The sequence below is a fragment of the Rhamphochromis longiceps genome, linkage group LG7, assembly GCF_057381845.1.
Source record: "Rhamphochromis longiceps isolate RC_006_pf linkage group LG7, R_longiceps_female_GT1.1, whole genome shotgun sequence".
NCBI lineage: Eukaryota > Metazoa > Chordata > Actinopteri > Cichliformes > Cichlidae > Rhamphochromis > Rhamphochromis longiceps.
Window position 1 is genome coordinate 57,176,718 of NC_140563.1, and position 14,713 is coordinate 57,191,430.

A 14,713-nucleotide genomic window follows, 5' to 3' on the forward strand; every position below is an offset into this window, starting at 1 on the left:
AGCCAGCTCTTTAGTAAGTGTGGATTTGATAGATTTAAGAGTGGAGTGACTACTAGTTACCTCCTGTACATGGATGATTTGAAGATGTACACAAGAAGCAAGCAAGACATCGACTCACTGATCCACTTCACCAGGATCTCTATTGTGGACATCAGGATGTCACTTGGACTAGATAAGAATTGTCAGAATACACACTAATGGTACCAGCTACAAATACCAGGGTATCCTACAGGCAATTGGGAATCATGATGAAAATTAAAGGTTAGCTACAGCCAACTGCCTTGAGAATTATGGAGCATCCACAAATACATCAGGAATATGGACCCAGAGATGAGCTATTACGAAAATGTCTTAGGTAGCTGGATGAGATGGAGGAACTATCATGGAAGACATATCATTGTACCATTCACAAACAGAGGAAGTGGCTGACATTAGGAAATATTACCAGTGGAAGAAAATACAAAAAAGGCTGTGGCCTAAAGAGCAACACAGAGGCTCTGATAATAGCAGCACCAGAACAGGCCTTAAGCACCAGATCCACAGAGGCAGGAGTCTATCACAGCCAACAGGACCCAAGTTGCAGACTATAATCAAAGGTCCCCAAGAAACAGTCCAGCACATAGTACCAGGATGTAAGATGCAAGCTTGGACAACATACACTAGACACAAGTGGGAACACACAGCTAAGGGTTTTTGAGAACTGTACAGAGCAGAAGACTGTTGTGATAGAGTGGCAATCTCAGTGGACATCAACATAAAATGTAGGAGCACAAGAAAATAGAACAAAAGAGGAACCGAGGCCTGAAGAAACAAGTGGAGCAGATGTGAAAGATTAAGTCCAAAGTCTCCCCAGTGGTAACAGGAGCATGAAAAGCGCCAAATCACAAAAACAGTTACCTCAAGGCGCTTTTTATTGTAAGGTAAAGACCCTACACTGATACAGAGGAAACAATATAAACCCAAATCTTCAAGAGTGGCTCCAGTAGATTCCAGGCACAACATCAGAGGCCTCTGCTCAGAAGAGTGAAGTCCTAGGAACACCTAAGATGCTGTGCAATACCTTCAAACTCCCAGGCCTCTGGCAGAGGACCCGAGCTTGAGGAAGCATGCAATGCACTCATGTTTTCTCTATAAACAACTAAATTTTCTGGTTTCTTTAGTTAATGTAAACATATAGAGTGAGTAAACAACAGATTCCCTTTCCTATCATAAATTATGAACCAGATTCAACTCTTTGAGTCATTACAGCATGGTGCTGCAATGGTTGATACTGTAACCTCAAAGCAAGATGGTTCTGGGAGAGAGTACTGTACGGCTGTCTGTTTGTCTGAAGAAACAATTTTGAGTAATATATTTTATGAATGGTCATGGAGAGAGCTGTACAACACAGTTTTTATTTTTTTCACTGTGACAGCTTACAACATCACAATGACGCCATAACAGTCTGATGTAATCATATTGTAGCAAAAGCAGGCTGGCGTCAGCAGTAATACAAACAGCATAAAACATCAAAGCTTTAGCATAGCCCTTGTCCATCAGGGGGCCCTGCACTCTCTGAGTGCTGTTGTTTATAAAGCTACTGTTTTTATCTTCATTATATCAGTGTAAAGAGTCAGATTTGGTGTCTATACAATCATTATGATATGTTACAGCTTTGGCAATATTTTGGGGATTTTTCACTCTACTGGTATCCACATACCTTATGACAGATATCAACACAGAAGCCATGTAGTGTTATTCAGTTATGAAAAAACAGTGGCTTTATGTATTGTACTGAATTGTATTATAAAACCCTTTGCACAGAGGCAATTGTAAGTGTGAGTATTTTAAAAATGTGACAGTTAAGTGAGATTTCCGCTAAGCTAAGAAATAGCACATAGTTTTAATTTCAATCTTTTGCCCCTTGTCCTGTAATTTTTTTTAATGTTTAGCAAGTAGACCTAAACTGATTTTAGTAAACACAGATACTCAATAAAGAAATAAATGATATTAAAATGTACAGTGAATGTACATTTTATTATTATTATTTTTCTTATTAATTGATATATGCGCACATGATGACTGACATTTACTTTTGGTACTTTGTACTAAGCTGTACATGAAAGATTTTGAAGCAGAAATTAAATCTTGCCTATTTCTAACTCTATAGCTTTACTCTTAGACTCTACTGTTGCTTTGATTCACAGTTACAAATAATCTGTATTTTTCTTATACTGGGCCTTTGTGATACACCTCAGTTCATTATCTGGTATAAACGGGACATTTGAGTTTTCTAAATTTTAAGCCAATTTTCTTCTCCCACTCTCAAACAGATGCTCTGAAAAGCAAGTGGGTGTGGCTCCTTTGCCTCAACAGTGAACTCACCATATTATGGATATCATAATTTGGCATAATAAAAATTAAAGAACAGAAAATAAATCTGAAAAGAAAAACTGTCTTTGGATTACAATAGCTGTACACATACTGATCTGAGAATCTGAAACTTTGCCCATGTTTAGTATGACCATCTGCTACTGTAACAGTTATGATATGTGTTATGAATATTGAATCTAATTCAGTTCAGTTCAGTTTTATATACCACCAAATCACAACAACAGTTGCCTTAAGGTTCATTATATTGTGTAGTGGAGGGACACGGGACAAAAGATGAGGGGGGGACCAGAGATTAATAATAACAGACATAATTTATAACCAAGAACTTATTAATTAATTAACTAAGAGGTCCTCTTTAATATAGCTTTAGCTTTGTTTATGGAAGACTTGCTCAAAAGGTAGAGTGGTAGTCTACCAATTAAAAGGGCAGAGGCCTCCAGTCCCCAGACTGAGCCATACTTGGGCAAGGTACTCAACCATCAGAGTGTGTGTATGTGTGAATGTTAGAAAGCAATTAGGCATAGATAAATTACCCTACAGTAGAAAGTGCTTTGAGTGTTCAACTGGGTAGAAGGCCACTATTGAAACACAAATCCATTTACAAACTTACAGTCTGCACTGGTGCCCTCTGAGTGTTGATAATACAGTACCTACACAGGCTTACTGCGTTAAAATACCAGTTAATTTTAAAAAAAATAAGACAACATGGAAGCCTGGAAGTGTTGGTTTGTTTTGCGCGGCAGACACTAAAGGTATCGAAATTTTGGCTAATAAAACCAGAGAAAACGTAAAGACAAAACACACAATAATTGTACTGTCGCTGTGGACCTGCAGGGGGCGCCGGAGCTCCTCCACACCTCTCCTTCATTTACAAGCAGACAGGAAGATGGCGGAGCGGAGCTGTGGAGGCTGTATTGGCTGAGCTGCTGTAGGTTTAAATGCAACAGAAGGGCACGCAGTCACCGTGGAAGCGGCCGACGTGAAGGGACATCTTTCCCTTGTAGGAGCAGGGCGAGGTTAGCCTTTTACTGGATTTTCTGTTCGTGTTTTTCTCTAATCGAGAGGAGAGTGCCGAGCGAGGAGCAACGAAAACAAGTCGGACATGAACGGGGTAAGTTTGCTTGTTTGGTCATCGCCGTCGAGCCTAACTGTGGTTAAATACGGAGAGCTAGCTAAAGTGGGATAACTCTTGAGACTAAGGTGCTTGTCGGTGGAAATGTGTTTAGTTAATACTTGTAGCCCAGTTGGGTAGCATTTTTTTCTGTAAGTTAGTGTCGTTAGACTCGCTACAGAGGTGCTGTTTTGTTGGGGAGTGCTTGTTTTGGCTACTGAAAGCTACATGCATGTGTCTGGCAGGCGAGGACACGGCAGCATTTTCTGATGTTAGAAGAGATCGAAATACGTGCATTTGTATTTCTATTTTTGAGCGGGGTTTATAGATTAAAATCAGTTCCGTGGTTTGGTTTGAATGGATGTGATCGGGAGATAATGAGTCAGGAGGCCTATCTGTGCCTTGACTCTGGATTTAAAGGGGCTGACTGGGGAGTGTAGGTGGGTGTGGATCCAGCGTGGTCCCCTTTTCCAGGCCCCACCCACAACACTGGTGGAAAGTAGCGACTGTTTTGTACTGAATGAAATGATAAGATTGAGGAGAGCTATTAAGGAATCAATGAATATAGAAAAATAATTACACGCATATGTAAATAAATGTGTGTGACAAATTAAAGGAAAAGCTGAACCTCCTACCTCTACAACGAGGCGATCCGCTGCGCGTGTCATGCTTTGGGGCCATTTATGATGGATTTGTTTAGCTACACTTCTTCTCGACAGAGGATAAGATCACTCAAGTGTCTCACCAGAAAGAGAGCACCAATTTGTTTATTTGGTAGTTCAATGAAAGGCTTCAGTTAAGAGTAATGAAAAAATGCGTTGACTTCTGCAGTTTTGTCTTGTTATACAATATTGGAAATTTCTTTAAAAAACTAACAAAACACTAAATTTTCGGAAATATTTGTGGGTGTTTTCTTGTTTGTTTGTTTTTGTACTACTCTGAACACTAATGTGGCCCTCGAATGAGATGACAGTACCAGCAGTGACCCACAGCTCATTTAAGTTTGAGACCCCTGCTCTAAATGAGCACAAAGTTACTGTGAGTGATCACCTTCGTCCTATGTTGAAACATTCTGCCCTGATAAGAATGCTAATTTCCAGGATGACAATGCTTCTGTCCTGAGGGTACAAGGTTCACTGAAGGGTTTATTTAGGATGAAAGTCATGTGGGTCATATCTTTTGGGTTTCACACCTGTTTGTGATTTGGGTCAGACCTATGAGAGTTCTCTCTAAATATTAAATGAATACATTTCTTTTAGAAAACTATCTATCATTTGGCACCCATCTTGATATTTTATTATAATGATTATAATATTGTCTTTCCTGTGTGTATTCTAGTGTTTAGACATTTCATTTACATTTAATATGCAAATCAAGCTCTAGATTTTCAAGTGAAGTAGTTTAATAGAATTACCACAAAACACACCCCAATCTGACTGTTTTCACCGTGACAAAGTAAAAGTGGCTGTTGATCTTATCCCTTCCTGTTGATTGCATCATTTCAGCTTCATTCCTACAGAAGAAAACAAGCTACATCTTATCAACAAATTATCTAGAGAGTGATCAAGCTTTCTCTCCTTTCACAGGACACTGTATGCAACAGCCATTCATTCGCCCTCTTAAGCTGCACCAACTCCATATCATCAGTTCAAGATGAAAAGCCCACCATCAGGTTGACACAGGAAGGAAAGTGCTCTCCAGTTTTGTCCTTGCAGAATGATGTCCAGAAGCCAGGAGAAGGTGAGTATGTTTACTCCAGTTCTTCAGTTTGATCGCTAGCAGAGGAGAGCTGGTTGAACAGTCCATGGGACAGTAACTGAATCCCTGTTAATATATATATCATGTAAGAATTTCCAGTGAGAGAAACTAGAAGCACAAGATTTGTCTGAATCTTAAGGATGATGTTTCTCTCCATTCACTCTCAGGAAAGACAATGAATACCATCAGCACTCCAACGAAAGACCCAAAGGCAGCTTTCACAGAGATGGAGAACAGCTACAGCCAGTGTTCACCCTGCTGGTCTGATGAACAGCCATCACCTCTGCAGCTCCACTGCACCGAAGCCTACCTTTGTTCTCATCCTGAACTCTCCCTTCCCCTCAGCAATGGCTTAACTCATACTCCCCTACATGCCAATAATGGCGGCGCTCTCCATGGCCTCCAGAGGAGGGGAGCCCGGGTCAAGGTCATAGGAAAGAAATCCACTCGAAGAATGTATGTGTTGATTACTGGTGCATTTTTACGACCTTTCCTCATGGTACATGCAGAAGAGTGTGCCCTCATGCTGCCTTTTGTATACAGGAACCATACATAGTATAAATGTCATGTTCATACCCCAGATACCATGTATGGATAAGGTGGTCTGATTAGGTTTTGGAGCACCTTTGTAAGTGAATTTATATCTTAATTACTACATTTTCTTGTAAACACGTTAACACACAAGAGCTACACACATGGACACTATATAAGGAATATAGTTATAGTCTGAACTCTTTTGCATAATGTATTATATGTGTTTTTGGTGACTAACTTGGACATAATGTTAGACTTTTAAAATATTTGGTCTAAATCTTCCAGTGCTTTCTTGACTAGTGGTAAGCCAACTAGCTGTGACTTAGTTACTTAGAATATATGTGGTAAGTTTTAGTCTGGTAATGTTGGTTGATGAAGAAATGTAAAAATTGACAGTTAAATTACTAAATCAGCCCTGGTAGCTTGGATGAACGAGCCAGTCTTATCCACTCAAGGGAAATTTTGCTACAGAAAATCCTAGACATTACAGTTGAAGAGCCTACAAGGACTTGGCTAACCTTAGTTAGAAGAATGTTGGCTCAAGGTCAGATTTGATCTCAAAAGCCAAGTGATCCATTAATAAACTGAATGTCTGTTGACTGTAGTTTTTCACTGACAGCCAAATTTCTGTTTGGCTAGATGGGCTTAATTTGATTAAACAGACTTTCTTCTGGCTAATCTTGATTAATAGACTAGTGTTTAATAGTATAATATTATACTATAATATTATATTATATAATAACAAGTTAAACCATCACCACCGAGTGTCTAAATGTGGTTAGGGGAAGGCTTTTCAGTTGGAAGGTCAGTAGTTTGATCCTTGGTCCTCTAAATCCAAAGAAAACTTTTTTCCCTTTTTGGCCTGAATGAATATGGCACCTATCCATGAAGGAGTTCAAATGCCTCTTGGTAATAAATGGTGCAGTGCTGTAATAGCCTATCATTAGGCTGAATGGGTATAATAGTTGTTGATGTTGCAATGTGTTTATTTACTATAGGGCAGGAGGGGAAAATTCCCAAAACCGGAAAGTTACTGACTTCTATCCAGTAAGACGAAGTTCAAGAAAAAGTAAAACGGAGCTCAAGGTAAGAAAAAAGTCTATTTCATAATGTACTACAACATATGTTATAGGTAGTTAGGCATAGGTGTTCATATTATTCGATATTGAAGTGGTTTTATTTGGAGAAGTGGGAAAAGTATGGGTCTTATTAAAGTGTTTGCCCTCAGCCAAAACCTGTTTTGTCTTTGTGACAATTATGTGCAACTCCCACCCCCACTCCACACTTTGACACAAGAGCAGGTCTGAATTGTTTGTGGTGTCACTGAATATCAGAGTAAGGGCTGAAAATAGCTGATATAAAAATGTTTTTAAATGTATACAAATCACCATTAGAAGATATTCTCTACAAAAGCATATCTGAATATGAGTGTTTAGTACCTGTAGGTAAGATGCAACATACTAGAATCTGCTTTTAGTTTATAGTGTACCTGTATTTGTAGGCTATGGCTGGATACATTATGATGATATAGCCTTTTTGTGTGTGTTTGTTAGTTCTTGTTTTTTCGGTTGATCAAAATTTGTGAACAATAACTGTCAAGCAGAACAGGAAGTTGGAGTCAGAAGACCTTAACTGATTGGTTCTCAGACTGATGAAAGTGTCACTGCTAAGTAAAAATTTTCTCGAATGGAAAATTCTGGTGGACAGTTTCCACAAGTGCAGATTTTCTAAGAGTAGATAAAGTTCAAAGGTGGAGTTTTGACCTTAGCTGTATCTTTAAGAATGCTCATGACAAAAGCTTTGTCCTAACATATACTCTCATAGCATGTTTAGTATTGCCAAAAACATTGTCTTTATGTTTGCACTTGTGTGGTGCTCTGACTGTGTTTGAGGGAAATATACTTTTTATTAATAATGTGGATGTACCGTGGGGGTAATAGTTATCTGAGCCCTGCTTAAATTATAAGTTTGCTCACCTACAAAATGAACAGTTTCTAATTTTTATGGTGGTTTTGTTTTAATGGAGAGAGACTTAATATTTATCAAAAACATTTAAAAAAAAATTGATTTCCATTGATTTGTTATGGAATGAAAGTATTTGATCCCCAAGCAAAAGATGAGTTGGCACTTGATAGAGAAACCCTTGTTCGCAAGCACTGCGAGAGATCTGGGGTTAAATAACTATTACCCCCGCTGCATGACTCTGTGTATGAAGAGAAATCTGGTCTGGCCTGTTTCATGTTCCATTTTGTTACCAGTGCGAAGAAAAGAAGCTCATAGACGATCTCATTACAAGTGGAATAGAGGAAGGAATGGAGGTACGTTGAATTTTCTTTGTTTCTTCTTTCTTCATCTGAAGGAAAAATCTTATTGTCATTGTAAATGAGGATTTACTGTAGACCTTTAAAAAATCCTTACATTTTACTCAGTCATGTTCTCATACAAAAATGTCTTATTTTAAGAATTAATTTGAATATGAAGCCCGCAAAAAGGCTCAGAGTGACCAAATTCAAATTGTACATTGTTCATATGTTTACTGAAGAACCTTTACTTTGCCAAGCTGTGTCATCACAGAAAGCCTCTTGTACTGTTTTTGTAGGTGCAATACATAGAAGGAAAAGGGAGAGCGGTGTTTGCCACTCGGTGTTTCCAGAAAGGCGATTATGTGGTGGAATACCACGGAGACCTGCTACAGATCACCGATGCTAAAAAGAGAGAAGCCGAATATGCTCAAAATCCAGCAACCGGCTGCTACATGTACTACTTCCAGTACCTCTGCAAAACATACTGGTAGGAAGAAAAGACTTCTCTGGGATTCTATGAACACTCATTGGACATTTTGGAATTTGTGTTATATTAAGTTATGAAACCAAAGCCACCAGTTTGATAGGACAAATTATTAATTTCAATTTTTTTGTTTTATTCTTTTAATGAAAATGAAACATTAGCATAGCAGTTAATATGGTCACTGAAAACAATTCAGTATTTAATGTGAAAATGTAAATGCTGTCTTGCGAACATATTGTGTATGTGGGACGATTGTGGCTCAAGAGTTGGGAGTTCGCCTTGTAATCGGAAGGTTGCCGGTTCGAGCCCCGGCTTGGACAGTCTCGGTCGTTGTGTCCTTGGGCAAGACACTTCACCCGTTGCCTACTGGTGGTGGTCAGAGGGCCCGGTGGCGCCAGTGTCCGGCAGCCTCGCCTCTGTCAGTGCGCCCCAGGGCAGCTGTGGCTACAATGTAGCTTGCCATCACCAGTGTGTGAATGGGTGGATGACTGGATATGTAAAGCGCTTTGGGGTCCTTAGGGACTAGTAAAGCGCTATATAAATACAGGCCATTTACCATGTATATTAAACAACCTCTAATACGAACACCAATGTAAATGTATGTGTTTCTGCCAACAGTGTGGATGCTACAAAAGAGACTGGTCGAATGGGTAGGTTGATAAATCACAGTAAAAATGGGAACTGCCAAACCAAACTCCACGACATCAACGGTGTCCCTCACCTCATTCTCATCGCCTCTCGAAATATTGACGATGGCGAGGAGCTGCTTTATGACTATGGAGACCGCAGCAAAGCTTCCATCGCTGCTCACCCCTGGCTTAAATATTGATTAAGAGGTCCAGAGAAAAAGTAAAGGGAAACGTACAGTAAGACTTGTTTTTTCATTAGCTAGTGTACAAAAGGCCTTAGAAACAGAATGTGTACTATTTTTTTTGTTTGTTTCAATAATGAGGAAGCTGGGGTGTGTGAGGGTTTAGTAGACATTTATGGGTCCAGGTCATGGGGGCTGATTGGGTTCATATCACATTTCAACTAAGGTCCATCTGCCTTGTCAGATGTTATCTGTACTTTTTATTTATGCGTGTTTCAGAAACATTCTTTTGTTTTGCAGCACATTTGTTTTGTACATTTTGTATTACCTATAGAGTAGTGCTTCTACAGCATGCAGGTAGTAGTTGATGCTCTGCATTTTTATACAGCTTTTTTAATTAGTGCGTAGATACTTGGCAATACTTGTATTTGCTCCCCTTTTTGAATCAGCAGAAACTATGAGATGCAAATTACAAACTCTTTTTAGATATGTATTCTATTCAAGGGGCATCTATTTTCAGCAATCGGACCTCACACTCATTGTTCAGTGGGGTAGAATAGTTTATCACGTTCACGGTTTATTTGGCGTTTCAGGGTTTTGGTTACCAAAAAAGATCACATGTTTTGACACTGGATGAAATACTTTGTGTTGATCATGGAAAAGATTACATTAGAATATGGAAATTACTGTTATGAATGTTTATTTTTTAGCATAGATTGTATTTTATAATATTAAACATGCCATATACAAAGAGTTAGTATGTGGTAAATTTTAAAAATTAAAACGAAAAGTATCTGGGAAAACCTACAGAATATTCTGTGTGACTCGAAGAGATGATTCGCTCATGCAAGTAATAGTTTCGGTGTCTCTCTCTAACCTCAATTGGCACACACGATTATCTCATCTGTTTAGTTTCACTTAATTATAACTTCTCCCACTGATGACGACACTGTCTGTGGTGCTGCACTTTGTAAATATATTTATTTGCTTGCTGTTACAAATCCAAATATTGTTTCAAAAGAAATACTGTGACATTTTGGGAATTATGTTGTATTTTGTTTTTAGTTTTTGCTGAGACTTAATGGGAAGATTGATCAAACTCTCCTGTCTATGCAAAATGTCAATCTGATCACCTTTTTTGAGAGCGGACACCTGAGCTTAAATCCAATGCATTATACTTGCAGTTGCATTAATTTAAGAGGGGAGAGAAAATGTTGATGGTTAGGCTAAAATGCAAATTCTCAGTTTTATTCATAAAGGTTTTATCAGACAGATTACACCCGTTGCCTTAAAATTAAACTCCTAGCTGAAATATCATTTTGAATTTTTGGACTATCAAATCTGTCATTACTGTCAATTATAGAGAAGTTGTGTCATGGTTTGAAGAGCCCAGGGGCCAGGGGAGGTCAAATCTGCTTATTACTGTAATATAACACCACTGTTAGCATTATTAGAGTATTTGCTTCTGAATGATCGCTTAAACACACATCTGGATGGAGAATAGTTTAAATTTGCTTTACTGGTGAAACTAAAGTTGAAAACCAGCCAGAAGGGTGTGTGCTCTTGTAATGAACAAGGTGCAGTACAGGTACCAATGAAAGAGTTTGTTTATGTGCCAAATCTTCAAGATTTTTGGTAAATATAAACTGTGATTCAGTTCCAGTATCAGTAGATTCCTGTTTCAACATACAGACATCATAGTCTTATTGAACCCACAGTAAAATGGGAAAATGAATGTATTTTAAAAAATACACACAAGCAGTTTTTGACTGTGAACTCCATTAGTTTCTATTTACATACACATATAAAACAGTCTCACAACAACTGCATGGCTTTTCTTCTTAGATGTTCCAAATTTATTAGCTCAATTGCCAACAGATTTGCTGTTGTTGCATATATATCCATAATGAACAGTGCTTATACAAATCAGTGGACAACAAAAAGCCAACTCGATAACAGCTGACCCCTTCCTAACAGTGTAGTGTGTTATAAATGGGTAAAGCTCAACAAGTTAAACAACAGAAACACAATCAGGCTTGGTTACACACAGTGTTAATTGGCAGCTTAATCCACATTTGGTGTTCTAGTGAGGACAGCACAGGATTAGATCATGCATTTGTGTTTATGGTAATGAACAAACATGTCACCCAGTCCCACAGTCTGACGCACTTATGTTCTTGAGCAGTTTATCAGTAACAACAGAACTCTGTGGTACAAATACAAGTAGTTAATTAACAGCATAGTTCGTTGTTTGTTGTGGGTTATTCTGCAAGTGTGTGAAAATGATGATAGAGTTCAGTTCCAGTTGGATGAGTTTAAACGTACTCAAGCTGCCACTGATGCTTTTCATCGCACTGATGCAGTGGTTTTAAAATGGTGTACACATGATCTGCTTACCCATCGTTTGTAGTAGTAGTTCAGACTTATACTTTATTTGGTTTTCATTTATTTTTATTTTGTGTAGTTTTAATTATGGTTTTAGTCGGGGGGATCCATCGGGGCCTGTGTTTAAAGACACAGTGTTACCAGATCTCAGAAAAAAAAGTGTGACAAACAGTGTTTATGTGGGACAAAGTAGGACAGGATAATGCAGGGAGGCAGTCCAAGATATCTGAAAGCAACTTTTCTGGCTTTCTTGCTCTCTTGTAAATACAAGAAGAATAAAAGGAAACGGAAGCTGCCCTTCTTACTAGCGCAAATTTAAGACAGTTGGGATACACAAATGCATACTGTGCCACCTCACACCATATTTTCTCCTGTGTGAAACTGAAAAATAAATTTAAAAAAAGACATGTCAATTACTCAAAATATACTGCTGCAAAGCTTGTTATGTTTTGGTAACTTGAACTGATGGGCTAAGCTTCAGTTGACTATAATAAACGTGTGCTTGATCAAAGCCATACTTTAGAAAAGTGTGAACCAGTCAAAATGTGGGGCATTGTCTCAAGATGTGGGACAGGAGGACAAGGAATGAAATTGCAGTGCAGTCCCACATGCAGAGGGCATCTGGTCACCCTAGCTCTTACTTATTGTCTAGTTGAGAGTTCAAGAAGACTAGCCTAGTTTCATGCAAAGACTGAAAGTGAGAGAAACCATGTATGACCTGTGGCTGCTTCCAAAGGTCAAGCCCACAGACTGGCATGTTATATATTGTGTTGACTCAACCTTGCAAACATTTGTACCTAAATAACATGTGGTCTAATTCAGCTTTTTCAACCGTAACAAGTTAATCATGAATTAAATAAACTGAAATGCTGTCATTTAATTTAGACTAAAGCTCATTTAATTCAATTCAGTGAGTGGCTAAGCTTAGCTAGCTCTTTTTTTTTTTTTTTTTTTTTAAGACATTAAAAAAAAATTATTCATTACTTTTCTTCACCAATTTTACCAAGCCTAATAAACTCAAACTATTTAAATACATTAAAGTATGTGATATATGAGGTAGCTTGTACTCATGAAACCATGAAATCCATTATAGAGACAGGCACCACAGCCAAGCTTGACTAGCAATTTTAGCCTCCTAGCTTTTAGAAGGATGAATTCATTCCCCTTGTAAGTTGTCCTGTGTCCTGTACACATTACTGAAGCTTAAAACTTGCACAAAACAAACTAAAAGTTCTTCTAGAATCAAGTCTGCTATCTTGTTTTGTTTTTGGGTGTTTGGCATGGTGCCATATTTCTCTTATAAAATCTCTACTTAGCTGTAACTAACTAACTAGGTACATGTTGTTTCTTTTCTGTTTCATAGTTATTGTGATTTTTTTGTTTTGTTTTGTTTGCTCATTTCCCCAAAATTACACTCTAAAATATCTTTGTGGTATATTTTTTTAAAATTTATTTTTATAGCCAGGCTACTGTTTCCCTTGTTTCCAGCCTTTCTGCTATGCTAAACTAAGCAGTTCCTGACAAATTCATGTTAACTGTACAGATATGACTTGTATTGATTTTTCTCAGCAAAAATCCAAATGAAACACAATTTCCTAAAATGTTGAACTATTTCTTTAAGCCTTTTATTTTATTTTTTTAATTTCTTACCTGATTGTAGCAGCTTTGTTTAAAAATGACCCAGCTAAACAGTATATTGTACCTTTTGCACCAATTTCTCTACGTTCTTATTGTCTGTACAGCTGTCGAGGTTATGGAGATTTCCAAAAGACAACAACAAATCCAGCTCTCCAAGTTATTCTTAAAATATTCAGTATATTTAATGTTTGGATTTCTGTTCTTGTTAATATTATTTAAATGCAAAAGGAAAAAACAAAAACAACCCAGTGTTAATAATAAATAGCCCAGTCACGTGTATCCGACGAAGTACATCTTAAGTGATGCACTGTGTTTAATACATAAGGATACACCTTCCTCTACTCCCTCTACCAGTAGCATTGTGTATGAAATGTTTTCATATGAGCCTTTCTTGACAGAGATATTCCACTCTGGATTATTCCCTTGTCTATGTGTCTAATGCAATAATAGTTGAGGGGCAAAACAAACCTGTTGGCTGTTTTTTAGGGCATGATAGAGCTTTGCTGTTGTAGCGCTGATTAAATCTTGATGCTGGGGTTTTAGGCATTGTTTAATAAAGATGTAATATGCAAATTAAACGTCTTGGGCATCTGATTTGTTCTTCCATTAAAAGAAAGAAGTACGTTAATGCTTAAAACTGTTTTGAATAAATGAGAATTCAAAAAAAAAAGATGGGAAGAACTCTTTTCTACCATGAGGGTTGTTGTATAGTTTGTTCACCAGAGGGCACTCTGCACCACGCCATCTGTCCATTTAGGGTTGGGGCTAGATCCTATCTCAGGTGTCACAGGGCGAGAGTTATAGTACACCCTTGACAGGTTGCCAAGGTCAATTTAGAATCACAAATTCCACACAGCAAAACCCCAGGTTGGAATCAAAACGAGACCAGGACTTTCTCACTGTGAGGCGACGGTATTAACCCCTGTACCACCATGCTATCATCATCTAATTGAGATAAATCATATTTCTTCTTGTCACAACTCTCCACACTAACCCAGCATCTTAAATAAATAAATAAAATCATCCTTTTTTTGGTGAATTGGACGACTACTGCTGTGCTTTCTGTTATGTTTCATATTTAGTCTTCTTCATATAGACCTGATTTCTAAATTGTTACATAAGTGCAAAAGGTGATATATTCTGTACAATGGAATTTCAACCAAATACACTGCTTTGTGCCTTATGTTTAAATTGAGACAGAGGAAAATTAATGTAGTTAAACTTTTCCCCCACACCAGTTATTTTACCACACTGGATGTTCTTTGTTTACAAATGTATGTTCCCTTGCCCATTTCCTTTTACAATTATGAACAAAT

The 14,713-nt window shown here is 37.9% G+C and overlaps 1 protein-coding gene across 2 annotated transcripts; it reads left to right on the forward strand.

Moving 5' to 3' along the window:
• The first annotated feature begins 3,226 nt into the window (after positions 1-3,226).
• kmt5aa (lysine methyltransferase 5Aa) lies at positions 3,227-12,710 on the forward strand. 2 transcript variants are annotated; one of them, XM_085414516.1, is made up of 7 exons: positions 3,227-3,484; positions 5,071-5,224; positions 5,410-5,698; positions 6,775-6,862; positions 8,035-8,094; positions 8,376-8,566; positions 9,182-12,710. In XM_085414516.1, the coding sequence occupies exons 1-7, from the start codon at positions 3,476-3,478 to the stop codon at positions 9,390-9,392; spliced, it is 1,002 nt and encodes a 333-aa protein (XP_085270642.1). In that variant the 5' UTR covers positions 3,227-3,475; the 3' UTR covers positions 9,393-12,710. The 2 variants fall into 2 exon arrangements, with proteins under 2 accessions (XP_085270642.1, XP_085270641.1); XM_085414515.1 differs by lacking the exon at positions 3,227-3,484 and adding an exon at positions 3,510-4,522.
• Positions 12,711-14,713: the final 2,003 nt, after the last annotated feature.

Coding starts and splice junctions, on each gene's coding strand:
- kmt5aa (XM_085414515.1), top strand. CDS start 4,433: ATGTGGCCCTCGAATGAGATGACAGTACCAGCAGTGACCCACAGCTCA. Junction 5,699..6,774: donor AAGAAATCCACTCGAAGAAT/GTATGTGTTGAT, acceptor TATTTACTATAG/GGCAGGAGGGGAAAATTCCC. Junction 8,095..8,375: donor GAATAGAGGAAGGAATGGAG/GTACGTTGAATT, acceptor CTGTTTTTGTAG/GTGCAATACATAGAAGGAAA.